Source organism: Homalodisca vitripennis, chromosome 2, assembly GCF_021130785.1.
Source record: "Homalodisca vitripennis isolate AUS2020 chromosome 2, UT_GWSS_2.1, whole genome shotgun sequence".
NCBI classification, from domain to species: Eukaryota; Metazoa; Arthropoda; class Insecta; order Hemiptera; family Cicadellidae; genus Homalodisca; species Homalodisca vitripennis.
In genome coordinates this window covers 68259170-68285431 of record NC_060208.1, presented here as the reverse complement: position 1 = coordinate 68285431, position 26262 = coordinate 68259170, and the positions used below count along the sequence as shown (strand labels likewise).

General features: G+C 35.2%; 1 protein-coding gene across 1 annotated transcript; it reads right to left on the bottom strand.

The window, feature by feature from the left end:
* Positions 1-25521, bottom strand: LOC124355663. Its single transcript, XM_046806824.1, has 5 exons — positions 25381-25521; positions 15360-15555; positions 3757-4267; positions 1273-2518; positions 1-948 (listed from the first exon to the last, which is right to left on the bottom strand). Exons 1-5 carry the CDS (start codon positions 25519-25521, stop codon positions 1-3), a joined length of 3042 nt encoding a protein of 1013 aa, XP_046662780.1.
* Between the last annotated feature and the right edge of the window lie 741 nt (positions 25522-26262).

Sequence of the window (26262 nt, the reverse complement as noted above, 5' to 3'; positions counted from 1 at the left end):
TTAGCTATGGGTTCCAGTCCTCCACTGCAGAAATTCTTGTATAGTGTAGAATGGACGTTGCAGAAACCAGGTTTTTAGTGGGGGGATGAGTTCCTTTTCTGGAAGCCTTCTTAAGCTGTCGGGCAGTGTGTTGAAGAATAAAGCTCCTCTGTAGGATGGTTTTTTCTCAGTCAGGCTCAGGTGGTGCTGGTCAAGTAGGAAGTTTCTTCCGTGTCTGGTGTGATAGGGGTGTCTGTCTCCTGTTCTTGTTTGGCCTGTCTTGATTGCGTATAGGATTGTTTCCTGAATGTAGAGTCCTATGAGGGTCAGGATTCCCAGTTCCTTGAAGGCTGCTCGGCATGTGTCCAGTGGTTCAAGGCCTTTCAAAGTTCTGACTGCTCTTTTCTGGATGACAAGCACTCTGTGGAGGTTTGTGGCTGTTGTCCCTCCCCAGGCTATCAGACCATATCTCATGTGAGACTCAAATAGCGAGTAGTACGCTGTCATGGCTACTTGAGGGTTGGTAATTTGTTTTATTCTTCTTACTACATAGAGGCTACTACTTAGTTTATTGCAGAGTTTATTCACATGGGGTTCCCAGGATAGATTTTGGTCTATGATTATGCCGAGATATTTTCCTGAGTCTATTGTGTTTACTTCTGGAAGGCCTTCATGGTAGTTTTGCCTGGGCGTGTTGATTATCTGTTGTGTTTTGGAGGCATTTAGAACCAAGTCATTATAGAGGCAATATTGTTTCGCCATATTAAAAGTGACGTACGAGTCAACATCTAGCTGGTCTTTGTTCTTGCTTGCTACAATCAAGGCTGTATCATCAGCGTACATAACCATTTCACAGTAGTTCTCAAGATAACTTGGGAAGTCGTTGGTTAGTAATATATATAAGACGGGGCCGAGAACTGAGCCCTGAGGCACTCCTCTATTCACCAGAAGCTGTTCGGACTTAATTTTCTGGATTGTGTTGTTTAATGTGTAGGTGATTTCAACCAGTTGTTTTCTGTTACTTAAGTAGCTCCTAAACCATTCCAGTTCCTTGCCATTGATTCCAAGTGATAGAAGTTTTGTTATTATTAGTTTGTGGTCAAGACAGTCAAAAGCCTTGCTGAAATCTAGGAGGATGCTTGTGGTTATATTTCCTTCTTCCATATTACTGATGATAGTTTCTATTAATTGAACTATTGCTGTTGTTGTTGATCTATTTTTGACAAAACCATGTTGTTTAGGAGTTAGTAGATGATGCTGTTTGAGGTGATTTAGGAGTCTATTCAGTACTACCCGCTCTAAAATTTTTGAGAATGTTGAAATGAGGGATATGGGCCGATAGCTGCTTGGTTCATTTGTTGGGCCCCCTTTGTACTTCGGGTAGACTTTTGCTAGTTTTAGTTGGCTAGGGAATGTTCCTTGGGTAAGTGATTTGTTTATTATATCTGTGAGTGGTGTGATAATTTCTTTTTTGCATTTTTTGATTATTTTTGATGACATCTCGTCCTCTCCGGCAGAAGTTTTAGATTTTAGAGTGTCAATAATTTTTCCAATTTCTTGTTCGTTTGTTCCTGCGAAAGTTAGTAGTGGTATCTGAGGTTGTCTGTTTGGTCCAGTTATGGGTGTTGGAGGTTTTCCATTTAGGTTTTGGGAGAGAGTTTTGTCGGCTATTGTAACGAAGAAGTTGTTTAGATGATTGGCAATGTTTGTTGGCGAGTGTATGAGTTCTTCTCCTATTTTCAGTTCTTCCAGTTGACTCTTGGTTGATTTTTCTTTTTTTTCATTATTTATTACCCTCCACATGGCCTTTGACTTGTTTTCTGACCTTTCTACAAAATCTGCGTTTTGCTGTTTCCAAAGGGTTTTTAGTTTTGTATCATAGGCTTTTTTTCTTTGAGCTGTTTCTCTTTTGTCATCGGGGTGTCCAGTGGTGAGTTCTCTGTTGAGTGCCTCTAAGTAGGACCTTTTTAGAGTCTGGCTTTCGGCATCCCATATATTTTTGGTGGGGTTTCTTTTGTGTTTGACTGTCTTCAGAGGGCATGTTGCGTTTATTGTTGAGTGAATGATTCCATTAAATGCATTGTAAGCAGTTTCAACACTCTCCGCCTGTATGATGTGTGACCAGTCTTGTTCCTGTAGGCTACGTCTCAGTTCTTCTATTGCTTTTTCACTGAAGTGTCTTCTTTTGGACTGAGTTGTTAAGTACCTTTCCATTTCTGTTGAGATTGTGCATATCTGGGCAGTATGGTCTGATAGGCCAGTTTTGAGAACTTCAGTGGACACTACAGATTCTCTAGTGTTTGTACAGATGCAGTCTATCGAGGTTTGGCTATGGCTGGTTATTCTTGTTGGAGGAAGGGGAAGTCTGGCCAGTCCATGGCTATAGAGCATCTCCTCAAATTTGATTTTCTTGTTGTCTTGAATCAAGTTATCTATATTGATGTCTCCCATTACCAGAATCAGGTCGTTGGCAGAGATGGTTTTATCAAGTTCAGATGACAGCAGGTCCATGGATGTCTCCAGATTGCTGTCTGGAGGTCTGTAGACACCCAGCAGTTGAAAATGCCTGTGTTTCAGTTTGATTTTCAGTAGAAAAGTTTCGCATACAAGTTCTGTTGCGGCGCTTGAAATGGATGTTACTTTAATTTTGTTATCTAGCTGTAGGCTTGCATAAACCGCAACTCCCCCTTTTCTATGTACTTGTCTGGTAAAGCCGCCTATTAGAGTGAAGCCATGGATTCTGGTGTTTTCCAGTTTCTCTAGGTTTAGGCCATGCTCTGTAAGTATTACGAGATCTGGCTTTAGACTGTGCAAGCAATGAGTGAGTCTCTCAGTTTTTTTCACTAGGCCATCTATGTTTTGGTGAAATATTTTTAGTGACTTTCTTTTCTTAGTCTTGAGTTTATTACAATTCTTGTTTTGTGGAGTTTCCATCTCGTCTCTTGCGCCTGGCGTTTCCCTAAAAAATGAGTTTGTGAGGTATCTTCATCTTTGATTGGACTGCTTCTTTTTGAGGCTTCGTTTTCCCTTGATCGGATGGAATTATGGATTATATTGTAATTTTCATTAATTTGTTGGTAATGTTTTATATTCTTCTTGAAGAGTTCTTCGTAACTTTCGTTTTTCCCCAATTTTTTGGCTAAGATTGGAGGGGATTTTAGTGTGGTGTTGCAGGTTATTTTCAATGTGGTTGAGGCATTCTCTTTCACTGTAGTTAATTGTCTAGATTTTTCAGACTCCCTGTGTTTAGCTATTTGTAGGGACACACTAAACACATTTTTCTTCTTATTCACGACTGTTTGTTGCAGGGGGGATTTTTCCCAGCCTGTTCCTCTCAGGTTGTTACTTGGCTTCCTGAGTTGATTTGTAGGTTTTGTTTCACAGCAGCTTTCTCTCTCTAGGGATGTATTTAAGTTTGTTTCCAGAGTTTTAAATTTTTCCTCTAGCAGCCTATGAGTTTTCTGCAAGTAGCTCACTTCTGTCGCAGCTGTACTCGGTTGTGTTGTGGTAAAGGTGAATGGGTCTGTCTGTGTTCCAGAGGTCTGTAGATCTTTAACCTCTTGGTATAGCTCTTGTTTTAGTATTTTTCCTCTTAATGTGGACAGTTCTGTCTCTCTCTCTTTGAGATTTTTTTCCATTTTTTTTATGGCTTCTGTTTGTTTATAGTCATGGTCCTCAAAAATTAATTTTATTTCGTGTACATGCTGTTTTTCTTGCTCCAGCTTTAATTCAAGGGTACATGCTGTTTGTTGGAGTTCTTCCAGTTTTAGAAAATACTTGGCCTCACTTTGCTCGTGTTCCTCTGCCTGAGCTTCTAGACTTTTCATTCTGGTGATCAGTTTAGAGTTTTCAGTTTTTAGGGCCTGATTTTCTTCTAGTAATGCTGCACCTATCTTAGCAGCAAGTGCTAAACTGTCGTCTCTTTCGGATGGATCATTTTCCAGTAGGCGTTGCGTGAGCTCATCCAGTGACTGGTTTTGGCTGTCTTCACCTGTATAACGTTGTGATTGTAGGTCATTAAGAATGGGACTAGACTTATCGTGCATTGAGCTTTTGGGGGTGCTCTGTTTTTTTGGTAGTTTAAAGCACTGGATTTGTGCTTCGCCACTGCCTTGGTAGCGTTCTTCTTCTGGTAATTCCTTCTTGTCTGTATCTCCGATTGTGGTGGTTTTGGCAGTGTTGTTGCAGATTTTGCAGGTCCATGTATTTGTTTCTTCCTTTGTCAGTTTTTTTAAGCATCTGTCACTTATACTAACACAGCCACCATGGTACCAAGAGTTACAGGGGCCTGTACAAAGGATGGCTGAGTACTTTACCCCTATACCACATTCACCACAGGGGTATTTTGGCATTATTGTGTGTGGTTTTAAGTTATATTGTCAAGCAGTTCAAATTGTAGCAGTTTTTTTTTAAGATTTGGCTAGTTCTTTATGTTAAAACTCTTTAGGTCAGAGAATAAAAATTCTGTTTTTTTTTTTTTTTTTTGGGCCTGGTTCTTTATATCATTCCTGTGTTGAGCTGATTGATGGCATCTCTCTAGCCCATGTACAGTTTTCTCTGAGAGAGTAACATTCATTTTATTTTGTCAAGTTTATGTCCATTTAAAAATGTCTTTCCTTATTTATACTTAATATCAACAATGATTAAATATCAAGGGGGTGAAAATGATCAAATATTATTTACAAAGTACAAAGGTATTATTATTATTCAAGTTCCAGAGGAAGCAAAAAGATTCTCCCAGGCCTGGGATTTGAACCTGGGTCTGTTGGCTGGTCAGATTACTAAAGTGTGTGCTCAATCCACTTAGCTATCACTGCCTGATATCAGATGACAGTCAAGGACAAGGTTACTCTCAGACAGGTTTATACAAATGCTTCAACTGGTGATTGCACTTTTTATTATTTTGCACACGCTATTCAGCGACGTAAACTAGGGGGGGGCACGCGGGGCATGTGCCCCGGGCGCAAGTTGTTGGGGGAGGCGCCAACACGGCCACAGATTTTTTCTAATAAAAATTGTTGAAAATATTTTTTAATGCGAGGTGTGTGTTGCAAAAGAAAAATCATTATATTTATTATTTTTTATTTGATTTAAGTCTAAGAAATGCAAAGTGAAATGATGAATGCTATCTGACTATTTACGAATCATGTTTACGGTCTGCATGAACTTGTACAGAACGAGTATGGGCACACTGTGTTAATCTGTGGAATGACTCACTAGGACGGCGCGGCGTCAGAACACTTCCTTCCCCTCCCGGCTCCCACCCGCAGCTTCCCCCATCCCTCTCAACCGCACCACACATGCCACATTGCCACAAACACAACACATCGATGCTCGCTGGCCTGACCTTGACTAACAGACTAACTGCGTATGTTGTGCAGTTGTGCACTACTATTGTTGACAATAGTTCATACTTCTACTTCATTATATACATCATCAGTGGTTCGGTTCACGTAAAGTGGTTGCGGAGCTGTTTCTTTGAGTGTTACTAGCAATATTATTTTCGTGTTTGTGAATATTAGTCATGTCGAAAAAACTGTCTGGTGCGGAAATCGCAAAAGAGCTAAAGAGAGAAAAAAAGAAGCACATCAATCCTCGTCTCTCTATCATCATGGCTAAATGAAACAAACAGTAAAGGTAGTAAGATAGATATTACAGTACTTTGTTACTTTGTATTTATTAACTAATACAGATTAATGATTAACTTATTGAAACCTTAAAAAATATATCATAATTAACTTTTCTGTAACTGTAGCAGCGTAACTATTGATATGAATCTGTGTTTAAAAATATATAATTGAACACAGGGTTTTTTAAGCTTTCTTCTTCTTAAGCTATTTCTTAGAAACGCTAACAAGCAGCAAATCTAGTCATCGTCACACTTGAAGACGACATTTCGCTTTAACCAAGAACTAAGAACGTCATAATTTATTTAAAAAAAATAGTATAGTAGGAGATGCTTTGTCGGCAGTATTGTTTTAATTTAGCGTTAAACTATGCTTTTAGATAAATACGGCATCAATTTTAAACAGCTAAGTTCTACCACAAATTGACAAATATACCAATAATATTATTTTATCGAATGAAGGTAACTCGAATTTTTTATTTTTTCAGATGAAATCAGCTGTAGTAACAAGTACGACTTTTTGAAGATGGAGGGTCATCAGCTGATGCAGTCCAAGACGTTGTTTTTCAAACTAATGCTAATCTTGGTACAGGAAAATCTTCAGCTGGAAGAACTTCCAGTTGTACCAACGGTCACCCAGGATGACGTCGAGGGTGAAGAGATCGAGATGTTTCAACCGGAGCAAAAGTATAATAATAATGGTACGTCTACGAGTTTGACAACTGATCCAACCCATGGTGAGTCTACTAAATCTATTGATCTAAAAGATCCGGGGAAGTGGCCTAATACCATTTCGGATGCAGACAGATGTTTTTCTCGTATCGAGATTATTGAATGAAGGGAAAAATAGAACCTGATCTTAACAATACTTTTAAGAGATGGGAGACAGTTGACTAAAGAGTGGTTTACAAAAATTATGCCTAATGGCTTAAAAGTACATCGAACATGGCTAGTCTAATAGCAAATCAAACAATTCCTTGTATTGTATCCATGCAAACTTTTTTTCGCACACTGATCACATCAACATCCACATAAGATTTCTGCTTTAGCCAAAGTTGAAGGGTTCACTCAGTGGAAGAAATTGAGTGAACGGATTATCCTGAGCATGAGAACTCCTTAAATCACAAACAGTGCTTTTGTGCTTGGAAAAATAATAGAATCTAGTTTAAGTAAACGTTCTGGCATTGACAAAGAACTACAAGACATGATTGCACTTGAAGAGGCACACTGGAAGGGTGTTTTGTATGCTATCATTGATGTAATCTTACACCTAGCAAAAGATGGCAGCCCATTACGAGGCTCCAATGAAAACCTGGATTTCAGTGACCCTAGATGCGGTAGGTTTTTGAACACTATTGAACTAGTATCTCATTACCATGCACCTCTGAAAGAGCACATTCTTCGCCATAAAAAAGGCCGAAGTCAGTTACTTTTCGCCGCTCATTCCAGAATGAATTTTTTAAGACATTATTGCAGGAAAAGTCAGAGAAAACATATTTTGTGACATCAAGGCTTCAAAATACTTTTCAATTATGTTTGACTGTACTCCCGACGTAAGTCATTTGGAGCAAATGTCTCAAGTCCTTCGTTATGTGAAAATCACCGAACAGGGTCCGGAGGTAGTGGAGAGTTTTAATTGATTTTGTAAAAGTTGGTGAAAAAACTGGATTGGGTCCCTTTCGCAAGAAGATTTCAGAGAAAATCAAAAAAAGATGGCTTAGATTTGAAGAACTGCCGGGGCCAGTGCTATGACAATGGTTCGAATATGGCTGGCAAATACAAAGGCGTCCAATCTAGGATTCTTGCCGAAAACAACCTGGCTTATTTTGTGCCTTGCGCGGCTCATTCCTTAAATTTAGTAGGTGCAAAATGCTGCTAGTATGTCAGGGGAGGTACAGTCATACTTTGGAACTCTTAACTGCTTGTACAATTTTTTTTGCTTCCTCGACCAATAGATGGGAGGTTTTATTAAAACATGTCCCTCTATCTCTAAAACTACAAAGTAACACCAGATGGTCGACTAAGAGGGAAGCTGTACAAGTTATATACAAGCATCTAGGTAAAATTATAAATGCTTTAAATGACCCTCAGAACCAGCCTAACTACCTCAGATGAAACAAAAACTGAAGCAGCTAATCTTTTGAAAAATGTCAAGCAGTTTGAGTTTATAGTTCTCTCCTGTTTTTGGTACAAGCAATTGACCCGCATTGACATTGTGAACAAGCTCCTACAAGTGAGAATATCACCATACATAGTCGGCCAAACACACATCAGTCGATTGATCTCTGAACTAGACTCGGAAAGGGCAAACTATTCAAACGCTGCAATGAAAGAAGCCAAAGAAATGGCAACAAATCTTGGCCTTGATCCTCATTTCAAAGTAGTTCGGAAAGAGAAGAAAAAAGCGCATGTTTGATGAGAATGCCGAAGATTGAAGCACCTGAATTCTCAGAAGAGAAGAAATTTCAACAGCAGCTATTAGAAATCGTCGATCGCATTTCTTTGTGAACTCAGAGAAAGATTCAACTCTATTCAAAACATAAATCATTTGTTTGGTTTTCTCAACGGAGCTAGCTTTGGAACAATGAGTGGGGATGACCTAAAGGCTAAAGCAATTGAATTAGCCTCCAAATATAAAGAAGACTTGGACAAAGACGAAATTGGCAACTGAAGTGGAAAGTTTCAAATACCATGGTTTGGATTTAGTACCAAATATCCAAACAGCCAATTCGATTGATCTTCTGAAATTTTTGTGTGTGAACAAAATGGAGGATGTATATCCAAACATAATGACTGCCTTACGGATCTTCTTGACAATTCCGGTTTCAGTGGCTTCGAATGAAAGAAGTTTTAGTAAACTTAAAATAATAAAAAATTATTTACGGAATTTGACAGGGCAACAATATCAGAGGCTGACAAACCTAGGGATTTATTTCCATTGAGCACCAGTAGCCTCAAAACTATGCTTCAGTGAGATTGTCAGTACATTTGCTGCAAGAAAAGCCCGAAAAGTTAAATTCTAAGAACAAGTAACAATTAAATGTTAAAATCAATATTTTACATAATTTACTATCATAAAGTGTTTTTAGTAGTATAAATGGTGTTGTTTTGAAATAAACTATTTGTTTTTGAAAATACGTATTCTATTATTTACCAAATATATTTAGGCCTATATACTTTGAACTTGAGGTTGAGTATTTTAAGATCAAGATTCAAGATAGTATTAATGTAGCGTACCCGGTACCCGATGGACACACCACACTTTTTAAGAGGAGTTATAAGGAATTAGTTTTCAGTTCAATTGGTGGGGGGGGGAGGGGCGCCAAAATAGGTGTTGCCCCGGGGTGCTGAATAACCTAGTTACGTCGCTGACGCTATTAAGATAAATTAAGACTATATTTTCTTTCTGAGAATGTTTCCACAAACTTGCAGTTGTTATTTTTGAGGTAAGTAAGTGTATTAAATTGTACAGTAAATTCTCACTGCTAATTTCTCACTAATTTCCATGTTACAATTTAGTAAAGGACTGTGTCATTTAATTAAAATGCAGTTATTTACAAAGTAGCACTGTGGTTTTTAATTGTTAAATAAGAACTCAATTGAGCATTATGACTGCTGCAGTCCATGTGTTAAGCTACAGTACAAAACTCTCTAGCGCTGCAATAACACACACATGTAGTTAACACAATAGAATGCACACTATGGCATCTACTACAGTCAATGTAATAACTTCTGTACAAATAACTGGTTAGCTATAATATATGTAGTTAGCACGGTAGTGCACTATGACATCTGCCACAGTCGATGTGTTAAACTGCTGTGCAATAACTGTCTAGCTATAATACATGTAGTAAACACCATAGCATTTGCACCATATCTGCCGCAGTAAACATGTTAGTACTGATGCAAACATCAGGTTTTTAACATGCAGTGCCACTGCGTGCAAAACACCCTTCCCATTTTGATGTCAGTTCAGACCTGAAAGTAAAAAGAAGACGTGCTTTTTCTTTGCTTACAAAACTGCATCGTTAATAAGAGAAGATTTTGGGTCATCCAGTTACTGATTTAAGACTTACCAGAGATAGTTTTAGTTTAGTTGTGTGCTTCGGGCTTGAAACTCCATACAATAACTCTCTAGCTATAATACAAGTATTTAATGTTGAACCTTGCAGTTGAACCTACCACTGGGCACAGCAAAAACTGATGTGTTACTTAAATCTGGGCAATTTATGGATGTCCAGGAGCGGTACATCACTAAACGTAAATGTTGAGATTCTGGAGTTCAAGGGCAATTCGATAAGTATAGTCTACTGCGGGAGATGACTGTTTGAGTTGGTGGGGTTTGTTCCCTAACCTCACCTCAGAGGTTCTTGCTAGCCTCAACAAGGGTGTGCCACCCCCTGCCTACTTTGACTGGAGAGGCTAGTTCAGAGCTGGCCTCCCCTTCTTCCGGGGAGACATGACTTTGAGATTTAGTGCCCTAATTCTTCCTCATGGATCTCGCCTAATTCTTCCTCATGGATCTCTATAGGAGGCGGCCCCTACTCCATAACCTTACCCATCCTGAATATCCTGTCACTCTGGAAGTAGCGCTAAGGTTCTTAAAGGACTGAGTGCAATTTATAATCTTCTTGTCCTAAGAGAACAAAAAAAGTCACATCTTTATACACTAACAGATCACGGTAAAGGAATTGAAGCTGTAACATGTCTTAAGCAAAGACAAATTGATACAAAACCTAGTACTTCATTTATTACAAAACTAATGCATTCTTTGTTTACATTGAATTTCCTCTGTTTTCAAGATAAATTTTATCTACAAAATGTACAGCCATGGGGGCTTGTATGACTCTGACATATGCCAACCTTTTTATGGGAAAACTAGAAACGGATTTTCTCATCAACAAAATTATAAACTTGTGTTTTAAAACGTTTAATTTATAACATTGTTTTAAATTGGATACATGAGATGAAATAACTCAGAAAAAAATACATTGATGATGTAATGAATCCAGGCAGACTTTATGAGCATAGTCAAACCAATATATGCCATAATATGTACAAGGTACAAAGAAGAGGGTCACTTCAATAAAACTTAATACTAAAATTAATTTTAATATATAAATTTTTTTAACGGTAACATTAATTTATTTAAATGTACCATAACTTAAATGTTAACAAATTGTTTTCAATTCTTTAAATTAATTCATTAGTTTTTATAACTAAAACATTCCTTAAAACAGTACAGAGACAACTTGGTTAAATAATCCTTTACTTCTTTTTTTTAATTTAACATCTGTTTCAGTTATAAATTTTGTTAGTAGATGACATCCTCTTTAAAAAAACTTAGCAGTTCATTGTATGCCATGAGGAGAATAGCAGAATCTGCAAGTTTTTTGAGAGCTATATGACCTATGGAATTACCTTATGGGGGGGGGGGGGGATCGTTTTGCGCCAAATTAGAAAGGGTTTTACTTGTCCCCAAAAATTCAACATTGGCTGGATTGAGGATACGTGATAGCTGCAGGAAGACCTTTCAAGATGTAGAAATTTGGACAGTGGTTTCTCACTACATGTTGGCAGTGATTTTGTCTGCTTGTACAAATGGATTTCAAACAACTGCAATCTTCTACTTAAACTCACGTCATCGTAAGGTAAGAAACCAGCATATGCCGGTGCCAAGTTCTGCAAACTTCTCCCAGATGAGTTGAAGAGTCGGAATAACCATTAACTCAGACTCCAATTGAAAAGATGAGTTTTTTTCAACAACTACTCTACACAGTGGATGTGTTCTTGTTGTGGATAAACTTTGACAGATATATTTAATTGTAACAATGTAACTTTGATCTTACAAAAATGTAATGTTTTCTATTCCTCCCTTTTACCTCTCTTTAGTATAGGATCAAACAATTTTTTTACATCAATTATTGAATCTAAAATGTCTAATCCGTATGCTGTAAAAATGCCAAGTTCAGAAAAAATATATTTTACAGAATTTGTATATCTTAAATGTTTTATGGCTCTCTAAATTGATTATTGTTCTTGCTCCATGTATGCTTATTCCCTAAGCTAAATGTAATTGGATCAATGATAAATATATTCATTTAAGTGTATTTAATTTACTAATTTTTGCCATTTGTAGCAGTGCATATAGACCAGTAGACATTTTATTAGTAATAAGATGTACATGTTTATTCCAATTCTTATGTATTAAAATCTGTGTGGTCTACGTTTTTAAGTCAGTCATTGTCTAGAAAAATGTCAGTGTTGAAATTTGATCTGGATTGTTTTGTAGAAAGAGAAATGTAACTAAATTTGTCTGAATTTAATAAAAGATTCCTTTTGGACTGTATTTTCCTGTATCCAAGAAAACTACTAAAAATAACTTTCTAAAGAAAAAAAACTATAAATTTTAGATTTAAAACAGTAATGATTGAAAATTAATAGTTTAATACCATCCAGGACTTCACAAAATTAACAACTATTTTGAATAGCAGTTAGTTACAGAATTCTAGTTTAACTAATGACACAGTTTCAGGAAAGCCATAGACTGTGTCAACCATGGTGTTTTGCTCCGTAAGTTAGAGTTTTTTGGAATTCACAAAATTCAGCTTTAAATCTTTTAAAATCATATCTCCTGAATAGTAGACAGGCAGTACTCTCTGGAAGCGAATGGTCCAGCACTTTTCTACAAAATCCTCAATTATGGCATTGGAGTCATAACCAAAAGTAAATGAGTTACAAAATCCTCAGCTTAAGATGCTTGAACAAATTTCTGTGAGTACACCTACTCCCCTGGATGGGTTTAGTGCTAAAATTTGTAATTGGCTTGTTTCAAACTCTTTTTATAATTGTAAGAAATGTTTTACACATATATCTAACTCTTTATTTGCGTTTTTATCTATTTTAGTTATTTACTTTCAAGTATATATATTTCTAATTTGCAAGTAGATAGCATGAATGAGTTAGTGCATGTGCAGTCATTTTATTTATTTATGCTCTTGAAAATTGTTAAACTACATATGCTCCAAAGTTTTTGACCATACCATATGCTCTCTTTATATAAATGTCTTATGGTAATAAAGACTTGTTTAATGGATTGCTATTTTCATTGAAACTAATTTACTCCAGAGTAATCTTTAGAAGACATCCAATTATTAAAGATTTATTGGTCTAACCTAAATTACCAATTACAAACACTGAAGAAAATTATAGAAACAAAAAGGATCTCGTCCAAGTGACAAATCTAGATGTTTGGTTTGTAAAATGTTTTTCCAAATTTATCAAAATTCACCAAGTAACAAAACAAGCAAGACATTGACAACTTGTCTTATGCATCTAAAAATATATACAAAATTCAATATAAAGGATGCCCTGCAATTTATATTCAGTCAACTGCAAATAAATTGATGACAAGTTATGACAGGTAACCAAAAAAAAACGATTAAAATCACAAGATTTAAAGAAAACTGTTGTCACTGTGATCTAAATCACAATGCTACCATTAAAAACATATATTATGTAAAACCTATTTGTCATGTGTGTACCGTAGTTATAATCATTCTGCTGAATCGCGGTAGGAAGTAGGCTCTATGTTAACTAGACGCGGTACGTGGACATTATTTTGTTGGTTTGACCTCTCCAGCTGTTAGAGATGTCAACGGTGATAGGTTCCCGAGCCGGTCGCGGTTGGTTTGAAGAGAGGGGGTAGTCTTCTAGTCGAGTGCAGAGCGTCTACACGTGCAGTTCAGAAGCGATAGTACTTCCTCTATTCCTATACATTTGGGATATAGAGTTAATTTTTACCCGGTGTGTTTTAAGTCAAGTTTTAAATTTCTTTTTTGTTCTTTCCTTTAATGCGTAATAGTTTTTCAGCCTCCATAGTCTTCAAAGTAGTAAGTCCCGTACCAGCGTTTAGTTTAACATCTTTTGCTTCATACTGTTGTGTTAAATTTTGCCATATAACAGAGCCTGACAATTAATTCAACTTTTGAAGTATTGTAAATTAGATTTTGATCCTAAAGTTTACATCAAGCATTGTGTAATTTTGATTTTGAATATTTTGAGAAGAGAACTTTTTATTTTATTTTGTTAATTTAAACCTTTTTAGTTTAATTTTTAATTTTGATCAGACTCTTAATTAGATTTGACCGATTGAGAGAAATTTTGAAGAAAAGCAAATCAAGATTTTGTAAAACTTTGTTAAATTTTGAGTAAAATTTAAGATTCGCAATAAATTAAGTATTTCCGAAAGGTTGTTCTGATTTATAGAAAATTAGCTCCAGACTTTATAAATAATATGTACTATAATAACGGTAAATAACTTTTTTTTTGGTAGCAGATCGTGGTTACCAAAGGAGCGTCTGAAACCTTAATTTCAAAACTTAAGGATGGTTTGAACGAAATTAAGGCAAAACTAGGAAAACTTGGCGTAAGCGAGGAGGAGATAGTTAATTTCGAAAGTAGCCTTTTAAATACAAGCCTGGAGGAGGAGGAAGTTGAAGAGATGAGTAAGCCCGTGGTTCAGACAAGAAATGAGGATATTTTAGGTTTGAGTCTTCCCCAGGGGAAATGTTGTGTAGAAGGGAGTTTTGCAAAATTGCCAAATCCCCTAGAGCGATTTAAAAAAATGTTTAAACCTACAGACGGACTAAATGTTTCAGAATTATTGAGTTACATTGAAATAATGTTAAAAATTAAGGGTGAAACCAGCTTAAGTGATAGTGAGATCATAAGTATGAGTCTTGGATATGCCACTGGTCCACTCTACAATAAAATGCTTCAATTTAAGGTAAATGCTAGTAATTTTAGTGAAGTACACAAAGGACTATTAGATTATTTTGTTCCATTTGGTCATAGAGAAGCCTTGAAGAGGGATTTAGTCACTAGATCACAAAAACCTGACGAAAAAACTAAGTTGGAAATACTTAATTTATTCCGAATCTTAAATTTCACTCAAAATTTAACAAAATTTTACAAAATCTTGATTTGCTTTTCTTCAAAATTTCTCTCAATCGGTCAAATCTAATTTAGAGTCTGATCAAAATTAAAAATTAAACTAAAAAGGTTTAAATTAACAAAATAAAATAAAAAGTTCTCTTCTCAAAATATTCAAAATCAAAATTACACAATGCTTGATGTAAACTTTAGGATCAAAATCTAATTTACAATACTTCAAAAGTTGAATTAATTGTCAGACTCTGTTATATGGCAAAATTTAACACAACAGTATGAAGCAAAAGATGTTAAACTAAACGCTGGTACGGGACTTACTACTTTGAAGACTATGGAGGCTGAAAAACTATTACGCATTAAAGGAAAGAACAAAAAAGAAATTTAAAACTTGACTTAAAACACACCGGGTAAAAATTAACTCTATATCCCAAATGTATAGGAATAGAGGAAGTACTATCGCTTCTGAACTGCACGTGTAGACGCTCTGCACTCGACTAGAAGACTACCCCCTCTCTTCAAACCAACCGCGACCGGCTCGGGAACCTATCACCGTTGACATCTCTAACAGCTGGAGAGGTCAAACCAACAAAATAATGTCCACGTACCGCGTCTAGTTAACATAGAGCCTACTTCCTACCGCGATTCAGCAGAATGATTATAACTACGGTACATATCTTTCCCTACCCCGAAGCTGAAATCACGGTAGGAACCTAAACCATTAAAACTTTCATCCCAGTCTAAATACAATAGGTTCCCTCCACATTCACACTTTTAAATAACAATGTTTGGTACTTAGCACTACGTGGAGGCCGTGGTCCGTAGTCCAAGGGTGATGTGGTAGGGTTGCCCGATGTCCAATAGGGGTTCAGATGTACGCGTTCTCCGTTGGGTAGCCATCGCGGAGGGATGTGATGGGCGAGGGGTTGAGGCGCAGCTTCCCCAATGACCAGGTGGCCGGTGAAGTCCGGCAGCCTTGGTGACCTTGTGGTTGACCGGCTCTGTTTCAATAGTACATCTGCTACCTGCTCCTCCCTTCAGACGATCTAATAACAATTTCAGCCCGCGAGGCATTTAGCTCTTGGAGGACATTCATTTTACATATTATTCCCTCCGTATAATTGTATGGCTGTCAGTCTTTTAATTGTACGCCTGCGCCAGTGTCACGAATGTAAACCATTACCGGATTTTTTTATTTACAACACAATAAATTTACAGGGATTACAATGGCACAATTAATTATTTACACACACAAAAATCCTCTAATAGTGATCAGAATAAATATTACCCTGTCCTTCTCTATTTTAAGGAACAGGGAAATAAATATCATAATACTGTATATCAGCGTATTAAGTTCATACACCATATATGCCATACATTGTCCCTGAAAATTACATGGTTTATAACACTCCTATAACACACTTACACTGGCATTTTATTTCATGACTTCTCATTGATTTTTACTGTTATAATAAAGTACTTGACGCTCATACTTAACTTGTTTTACGTTTTGGGCCAAATTAATACATAGATATATATTCAATACTCTTGAAGTTAATTTAGAAATAAATTATATTGTCAATTTTATTGTTATAGACCCATCTTCTATTCCTTTTCGACAATATAATTTTTGCTGAAAATAAAACATACAGACCTGTGCGGTGGGCTAATGTTTATAAAGTTCTCATATTTCACATTTCGTATTTCAATTTTAATTGAGAAACATGCAGCTTCTTCACTGACCTTTCGTCCTTTACATCCTGAACTATGAAGGTCACTTCTGTTAACTTGTATATAATTCTATAGGGTCCACAAAACCGGTTTGCCATTTTTGCCTGAAATTTCTCCGCTTTATTACTCAGCCAGTGTGTCTTAACATATACTAAGCTTCCAACTTTGAATGGGTGTTGACATTCCTTTTCACTATAGACTGCCCTCTTCCTGTTAGCTGAAATAGACTTTTTTAAGTTTAACACTGTTCTTTGGAATCTATCCAAATTATCCGGCTTTGACACATCACAGTCCAATAAATCATTAATGTTCCATCTATTGGTCAGTTCCAAGTTAGGCCTATTTCCGAACATAATTTGATATGGTGAATTTTTAGTAGCTTTCGATGTCGCACAATTTATTGCTAATTGTAATTCAGTTAATTTGGTGTCCCACTTAGTTTGATCCGAATTAAAGTAAATTTTTAACATTTGTTTTACAGTCCTCAACTGACGTTCACTTTTGTTTCCCTGTGGTACAAATGGCGTTACAAATTGATGATTGATTCCTCGTTCGAATAAATAGTTTTTTAGTTCGACACTCCTAAAACACTGTGCATTGTCCGACACTAGATTTTTGCAATATGCAAAATTTTTTTAAATTTGACTTTCCAACACTTTTATTGTGGACTAGCTGTTACCCACGGCTTCGCACGCGATTTTCTACAGAAAACTTGGGACGTAGGAGAGCATATTTCTTTAAAACGTCGTTATTACCCTTCTGAGATAAATGATAGTCACTGACAGATACTCCAAGCTCATGATCTATTTAAGATTTAAATTTTAAAACCGTCTCAATATGCACCTGTGAAATAACTGGGATTTTTCTCCAATATTCTATGATTTGTGTATACAATTGAACTATATTAGACCATCGTGGACAGGAGTCAAAAAGTCGGAATTCATTAGCGCGGAATTCAATGTAATAAATGATGGCGCTCAATGTAATTTTGAAACGAAAATAGGCATATCTTAGGTACATATTATTACAGTCTAATGATTATGAGCTTCAGATGATAAGCGAAATTGCGTATGGTTTTTATTTTAAGCTTCTCGCATGTATCACTTCTGGATGAAATTAGTTATATCTCCGATGCCATGATTGAGATTGCTTTGTTGTCTCGATAGAGAGAATATGTACACACGGAGTTTTGAAAACTATACTTCTGTCAAAAAAAAGAAAAAAAAAGAAAAAAAAACAACTAAGGTTGGTTTTATAACATTCTTTATATTTGTAGCCAACGTAAGATAGTAATTTTGATATCTGCATTGCTCTTCTGATCAAGCATGAGCATGGTTTATATTAGATAAATATTGCAGTTAAAGGTGAATTTTTACGTCAAATTTGAATTGTATTATCTGGATAGTAAAGTATATGTTTAACAGTGATTGCAGAAACAGTTGAAACAAAATTTGCTGTTTCTCTTAAGCTTACTCTATGCTTTCAAACTATAAGTGTAAAGAAATTTAAAATAGTAATTAAATTATATTATAAACATATAAATTTCTTCTGTCGCATTATATATGTTTACAAAGAACAGCTGATTAAATTTGAAAAGGCTCTTTCACTTAATAACATATGTTTGCTGCAATGCATTTCTTACGGGTATTTCTGAACTTTTAGTGACCAGTGGGGCAGATTCCTGAATCGGTAACGGGTTAAAAAGTATCCTATATTCTTCTCCCAGTTCTTAGCTACCTCCCTACCAATTTTCAGCCAAATCGGTTCAGCCGTTCTTGACTTATAAATAGTGTAACTAACACGACTTTCTTTTATATATATAGATTTACTTTTTGCGTCCTTTATTGCGCTTAAAAATACCATTTTTGAATGGTCGTTAAGTACAATCAGGATGTTATTATTTCCATTAACAGACCTGGTTAATGGGCCAAAAATGTCTATATACAATAATTTATCCATAGGCCTAGCTGATACTCCAGAAATTAGTTTGCCACGATAAACCTTACCGGTTTTCGCTAACGCACAAGCTTCACACATTTTTACTTTGTCTTTTATCAGCCCTGCTAGATCCGCATGATAAAATAAATCGCATATCTTTCTGGTTGTTTTTAATATCCCATAGTGGCCCCCGATTTCCGATTCATGATAATATTTAAACACCATATCTACTAAATGTTCTGGTAGACATATCTGGCTTACTAGTAGGCCTACTTTTATACATTACAACTCCCTTACACAAGAAATATTTTTCCGAGTTAGTACCACCTTTTATACTATTATAAATATTTCGTATTACATTGTCCTGGGTTTGATGAACATTAAAGTCCGTATAAGCTAGTGGAAAATTACCTATGCTATTTACTAATACATTATTTACATTTTTTTCCCTTAATTGCTACTCTTATGCTATTGTCTATTACACTATCATTTTGTATACCGTACTGGTATTATTCAATTTCCTCCACACTTTCCATTTTATCTCTACATTCGAATAATCTAGATAAATAGTCTGCCACCACATTGTCTTTCGATTTAACGTGCTTAATTTTAAACGGTATGCTCAAAATTGTAGCTGCCCACCTACCTAACTTTCCCAGTTTCCTGAAATTACCTAGTACCCACGCTAGTGCACTATTGTCCGTTATTAACGTAAAAGGTATTACTTCTATATAGGTAACTGCGGAATTTATTTATTGCGCATACCACTGCCAGTGCTTCCTTTTGGTACACAATCAAGTTTCTTTGTTCTGACTCATTAAATGTTTTTGAATAATAAGCCACTGGTTTATTCTCACCTTCTATTTCCTGCATTAAACAACTTCCTGCCGCCTTGTCACTCGCATCCGTACATAGTATAAATGGCTTATTATAATCTGGTATTATTAATACCGGTGGTGTACTTACACTTTCCTTTAAGTTGTTGAAGCTCTCCTGGCACTCCTGAGTCCACTCAAATTTCCTATTCTTTTTTCTTAATTCGTTCAAGATGCTGCCTTGTTTGCATAATTTGGTATGAACTTTGCGAAATAACTCACCGCTCCAATAAATCTATTACGCCTTTTGCGTCCTTTGGCTCTCTCGCATCTCTAATGGCCGAAGTTCTATCCGGGTCGACTCTTATCTGGTCCTTAGAGATTAGGTGACCTAAAAACTTGATCTCTTTACATGCAAAGCTCAACTTATTCAGGTTAACTGTAAGTCCATGTTTGGCCAGCCTCTCCACAACATCTCTAACATGTTCTATATGTTCTGGTAAACTTTTACTAAATATTATTATATCGTCTACATAATTTAAAGCATACTGAAATTTTACACCTTGCAACACTTCATTTAATAATCGGCTCATTGTTCCACTTCCCAAGTGTAACCCATACGGTACACGGTTGAATTCGTATGATTCGAAAGGTGTAACAAAACCAGTTAAATGCTTGCTTTTTTCCGTAAGTTTTAATTGATAAAACGAATTACTCAAATCCAAGTTTGAAAAATAATTACATCCCTTTAGGTAGTGGTATGATTCATATACATCTCCAATTGGATGTTCCACTCTCTTCAAGTTACTGTTTAATTTTGAATAATTAATTACCATCCTTGATTTATCACTTCCGGGTTTGGTTACTAAAAATGCGGGACTAGCATAATTTGACACACTTGGTCTAATTATATTCTGTGCCAACAGTTCATCCAAAATTTTTCTTAATTCTTGCAGCTTGGGAGTGATAGCGGATACGGCTTCAATCTTACTGGCTCGGGATCGTTGACTTCTAGGTCAATTTCGAAATCAATAGCTTGCCCTATTTTATTGGTAAAAACTTGTGGGAATTCATTAATAATTTTTAAAACACCCTCCTTTGCCTTATTGCACCCTACAACAATACTCTGGTTCACATTATTTGTAAGGTTTGTATTATTTTGAAATAACTCAATTGTAACTTCAGGTTTAAACTTAAACCAACACAAATCCTGATTTAAATCCACAACTATACCAGTTCTTTTTATAAAATTCGAACCCAGAATTATTGCCCAAGACAAATTTTTCGTAACAAGAAATTGAACCTTCCAAGAAAAACATGTTATCTTTATTTTTAAAACACATTTACCCAGGATCGATATTTCGTTATTATCTGCCGATAAACATTTAATATCAGTATGGTCAAGGACATTGGCCAGTCCTTTCTTTACTAATGAGTCATAAACAGTTTCACTTATCAGGTTCACTCCGCTTCCCGTGTCTAATAATACATTATGATACGTACCCTTACCGACAAACACTTTTACAACAGGCAGGGTTATTGCGGCTTGGGTACGAACGGCCCTTTTTACATTCATACAGGAGGTTCTCACTAATGGTTCTCAATAATTATTACCATTAAAAACATATATTATGTAAAACCTATTTGGCAAGTGCATTAAGCTTAAATTCGATCTATCTCATAAGACTTCGACAAGAACACCAATTGGTATTACAGAGCAACATTCCACAGGACTCAACATCAGGTAACTTGGCTAAAAATTCTAAATGCTGTATTTTAATACAACTACATATGAAAGAAACACTGGTTCATGTCATCTTTATTCTCTGTTTAGAGTATTAATTTTATACTCTCTATGCACTAGAAGACAGTATTCATCGAAATATAGGGGCATGTTAAAAAAGTTGTTTTTACAATTATTTATTTAAAGTAATATAGATCACGTGTGCTGAATATTCATGCTTTGCTACGGGATCATAAAACAACTTTGTTCACTCAGTTTGTTATGTGCCAACTAATACTGTAATAAAGTAGTAATCATTAATATTTATAAGTATAATATAAAACTTCGAGGTACGAAACTTTTTGTGGGGATCTCGTGTTGCAGAATTATGAGACTGTTAAGAGAGCGTATTCGAAAGCCACAGGTACTAATAACTGGCCGTGGGAGGAACACGGGCTTCTTAAATAAACTTCAGCCATTTTAGCGACTGACCGTAAGCTTTATTCACAATAATAGAAAAAGCGAGTTTATCTCGGAACTGTATTATTTTTTAATGAAAACTTATAATCTGAAGGAACCATGGGAATACGGGGTACCTATGAAGACTGGTTTCATCCCCCCTCAGTCATCTTCCTCTTAATTGATTTACACCACTGTCTTACAGAATCCTATCCAAAGCTTTAAAGCAAAACATTTATAGACTTATATGTATTATTTTTTATTATAAGCTTACTAGTAACATAATGTGTATCTAGTATAATCAAAGATATTGTACTTACATCATTATATGTGACGGAATTGGATGGGATGTAGGGGATAGGAGACATATCAGGAGCAAAATAATGTCACTTGCCGATATTTTTCTTTAATTGAATTTTCTTTGTAATTTTTCGGTACAGGTCGTCGTTTGCGACGTATTATGTATATTACGATAATATTTTATTTTGCTCATATGTATATTATGTTTTACAATACGCGTGAACAGTATATTGGTTCTCAAATTATCAAAGATTCCCTTATTTACTAAAAGTCTATTAATTTATAGTAAATATTGATAAAACGCAGTCGAAGTAAATGTAAATTTTATCATAAATCAGCCAAATGAAATTGCCCTTTTCATTGAGAGTGAATTCATGTTGCTTACTTGCATTCCCATTATTCTAAGTAAATTTTCTCTGCTTCATCACTCACTCATGCCCAGTCATGCATAGCAAACCTAGTAGTGAATTCTTTATTATTTCACCTGTCATTTTGGGAGGCATAGGCATACTAAAATGATTTATTTATCTCCAATTATAGTAAACTTTTACAATAGAGCACAATTTGTTTGGAACCTTAGTGCCACTTTTAAAAATAATGTGACCAGGTTAAAGAAATTATAGAATTTAAAAGAACAGAGTAAAAATTATGAGCCTAACATTAAAGGAAACTTGTCTGCCACCTTTTTCAGTAACTTTATGTTAAAAAGTAAAATATTGGTAGAACAATTTTGCAAGTTATAACTAAATATAGAATACTGTAAACTGAAATGTAACAATACGACAATAATAAACAACATGGCAATAAAAACAATATGATAGTAAAAATAAGCATGAGAGAACATCAAATAAAAACTTAACATTTTGCATAGACAAAAGCCAAGTAAAAGTGTTTTACAAAACTTTTTGAAGAACAATTATTTTTATTTCAGTTTACAGTTAATTGTAACATTTAGGACGTGTAAGTAGTTCTTTTTAAAACACTGACGAAATATTGATTTGTTTACTTTGGGGAGCCGAAAGTTTGTATTGACAACGTACCGCGTATTATAATATAGATGATTGCTTCCCTCGTTTCCACTGCTGCTAAAGAGCTGAAGTACCTTAAAGATAAAATATGCTGAATTGGTTCGTTTCGGTTTGTTTGAAATGATATGTAAATAATTGGTTCGTGTTGTTCTCAATTTTTCAGTTAAATATTTATGTGTCCCACCCCAACAAGCCAATCCGTACTGCAGCCTAGAGTTTATAAGTCCAAAGTAGTGTAAAAGACGTTAAAAAGGTGTTACAAAACTTTCTTATTACTAACCTAACTTCAATGTGCAGATTTGTAATGTGATTTTTCAAAAGTAAACTTCTCGTCTAAAGTGATTCTTAAATATTTTAAGTTATTCACTTTTTCTAAAGGTTGATAGACAGAACTTTATAAATCTAAATATTTCGAATAAGAGTTTAGAGGTAAGGATACATCAAACCCACGCAATTAAAAAAAAACAATGTATTTGGTCTTATCTACATTGCCATGCATTCTATTTGCAAATGACTAATCCCTTAGCAACAGTTGTAGATACTATTAATTAGCTCACCAATACCAATCATTTCCTTGTGAGCATAAGAAAGAGCTATAGCATCAGCAAAAGCGCTGATACTCCCATGAAAATTAAGAACAAGTAAATAATTCATGAAGATTGGAAATAATATTGCAGATGTTATCGAGCATTGAGTTATACCGGATTGAACTATTGATGGTGAACTAGAAAATGTGCCTATTTTCATTTGATGTTCTCTGTAAAAAAAAAACTCTTGAACCATTTAAAACCAACTCCTTTTATTCCAACAGCTTCTAATTTATTCAAGAGAACGTCGTGGTCAACCAAATCAAAAGCCTTCTTGAAATCAACAAAGAGTCCTGATATTTTAAATTTGAATTTATGCTGTTGTTGATTTTTTGCGTCACGACAATTCAAGCGTCCTAAAGTTGATTTCTCTTTTATAAATCCATAGTGGTAAGCAACATAAAGATCAATTTTTCGGGTAATTTTGCACTCTATTATACCGAACTCAATTTTAAGCGCTCAGGAAAAATGCCCTAACTAAAACTGTTATTAACAATGTGTATTAATACTGCTGTAATGTCGTTAATGATAAATTTTAATAGATCCACATTTTTTATTACCAAAACCAGTAGATATTTTAGGTAATGCATATGGCCGATCAGGTTGTACAGAGATAACGTAGTTGTTTATCTCATTAGCGACTTTATTCGGTTTGGTGATAACTTTTCCGTCAGCTACTTCAATTTTGTCAACTTGTTTACTTGAATCTCCACCAGTTAAGCTATTAATTATTCTCCATTGCTGAGACGAACCTCCCTCACAACTCATTATTTTATTTAAATACAGTAACAATTATTCTTTCTAATAACAATCTAAAATTTAAATCACTACAGAATTTTTGAAAATGCTTGAAAAATGTTTAATCGTTAGGTATTTGTTTCCAAATTTTATATAATTTTCTGCGTTCATTTAATTTATTTAAAATTTTTGTTGTTATCCATGGACTCAATGACTTGGCTTTTAAAAATTTATTGCTTCTAGTAACGGTTTTACAAGTTTTACTAATACACTCACTTAAAATATTATCAAAACGATAATATGATATATTTACATCGTCTTCTAAATACGTATATCTCTTCCCAATTAGCTAACTGCACATTGGATCTAACCAAATTACAACGAACAAAACTCTTTTCTAACAGATTGGGGCAACAAGAATTTAATAGATCAGATTAAGTAATCTTAATTTTGTAGTTAAGGCCTAAAATACAATGATCGGTCACACCATTATCAAAAACAGAACTTTCAAAATAATTCTTATCTTACGAAAATTTCATCTAAACACGTTTTTGATCAATTGTGTATTTTAGTGGGGGAATTTACTAAGGAAACAAACCCGTTATTATTTGATAGGATATGGTATTAATTTGAAATTGCCAAATCAATATTTATGTCTCTTATACGCACACGATTATTATTGCTCAACTTACCAAGTTATTAAATAATTCATGAAGGAATACATTTTCTGTGATATTATGGAATATATAGACACAAAACAGTTTTAAAGAATAATACTTACCGAGTTTAATATTTAACATTAGGGCGTCGGCTGACATCAGATTTAATTGAAGCATATTACAACCAATATTACGATCAACATAAAATAATATCACGTCTGGTTCTTTGCTTATATTCAGGAATATTATACAAACATAATTCTTAAATAGTACCTAATTCACATTTCACTTAGTGTTATAAAATTAACTTTTCGATTTATGAAATTCAATTCTAGAAGAAAATTATTAAATTTACTCTTATATTTCTTATGTTTATTGAAATCATGTTGAAACCCTTAAGCTGGTTAAAAAATTAAACGAGGTGTTGTTTTGGTAAGGAGGACAAAATATTAACCAATCTCATAAATTATAATGAAATGTTACAAAAAAGTTCTTACTCTACATAATTAAATAACAGACATTCCTTTATTATAATAATTTAAAAACAGATAAAATACTGTAAAACACAAATAGGTACCCCATTTTATGGATGACAGCAATACGAGAAAAACAAACCTACTTAAGTTTATCAAGTTCATCGTATCTGTCGTAGGCGTAGGAGTAGTCTATATCTTTACATTTACTTTTAAACCTCGAAAAAATACCTTATTTCCGGTGAAAAGTGTTTGTTTATGTATAGCCTTTGTTGAGGAAAGAGAGCGTTGACATCCCTCGCAGTCTTCTTTCTTCTTCCTGTACTTGACTGAGGATGCTGTCTCGTACAAATCTTATCTTCGGACGAATCTTACGCCGAACGACGGAGTGTGGTCTTTGTGGAACGACGGTACCTTATGTGCTATAGAGATGTTATTTTCGTGGACTTCTACATCCGCAGCATCTCCGATGTCCATCATGGAACTGACAACGTCATCATTTTGTGTCAGATACATCCCGCTGATTGCGATTTCATTTCTCGAGTATTCCCCTAACACTATCACTTAGCTCTCAATATATTCACCGGACATACTGACATTCCTTTGTTGATGCTCTTCGTTTCCTTTCTTAAGAGCAGTGAAGTCGTTCTTCATTTCCTTCATAAGTTTTTATGAATCGTCGAGTTTGTCAGAGATGAACTTAACTGAGATAGATAGATCGGCTATTTCGATTCTGAAACTCTTTAGTTCACCAAAAACATCAGACTTAAAATCTTCTAGGAGTCTGATTAAGAAATCCTTAGATAAGGAGTACTTGCTGAACCAAAACTGGTGTGGATTAATGATGTGCCACGACAGTCCTTACATTTCCATTGACGTCCAGAGTGGGGGTTTTCGTACTTTCTAAATGGTCCTTTGTACATCGAATATGAAACGACTTTTCACATCTCCTGACACACTTCACTGACGGATCAGTCTCATTACCTGGACAATGTTGTTCAAAATACTGCAGTTGCTTGACATTATTAAAAAGAAAACAAAAGACACTCCAACAATTGCTATTCGACACTTCGCACTTTGTGACACAATGAAGCGTGCTAAGATTGTTTTCGCGGAGCAACATAGCAGAGTGCCTTATTAGCTCGGCGGACGAAGCTAGACTGCGATATACTTCCCTTTAAGTCAATCACTTTCATTCTCCGCGGGTGGGGGGGGGGAAATTTATGACTCTTTTTCAATTCAGGGCTGTCTGCGCGA

Coding starts and splice junctions, on each gene's coding strand:
- LOC124355663 (XM_046806824.1), bottom strand. CDS start 25,521: ATGTATCTGACACAAAATGATGACGTTGTCAGTTCCATGATGGACATC. Junction 4,268..15,359: donor CTACGGACCACGGCCTCCAC/GTAGTGCTAAGT, acceptor TCCTTTGTACAG/GCCCCTGTAACTCTTGGTAC. Junction 2,519..3,756: donor CACGAGCAAAGTGAGGCCAA/GTATTTTCTAAA, acceptor GGGTGTCTACAG/ACCTCCAGACAGCAATCTGG.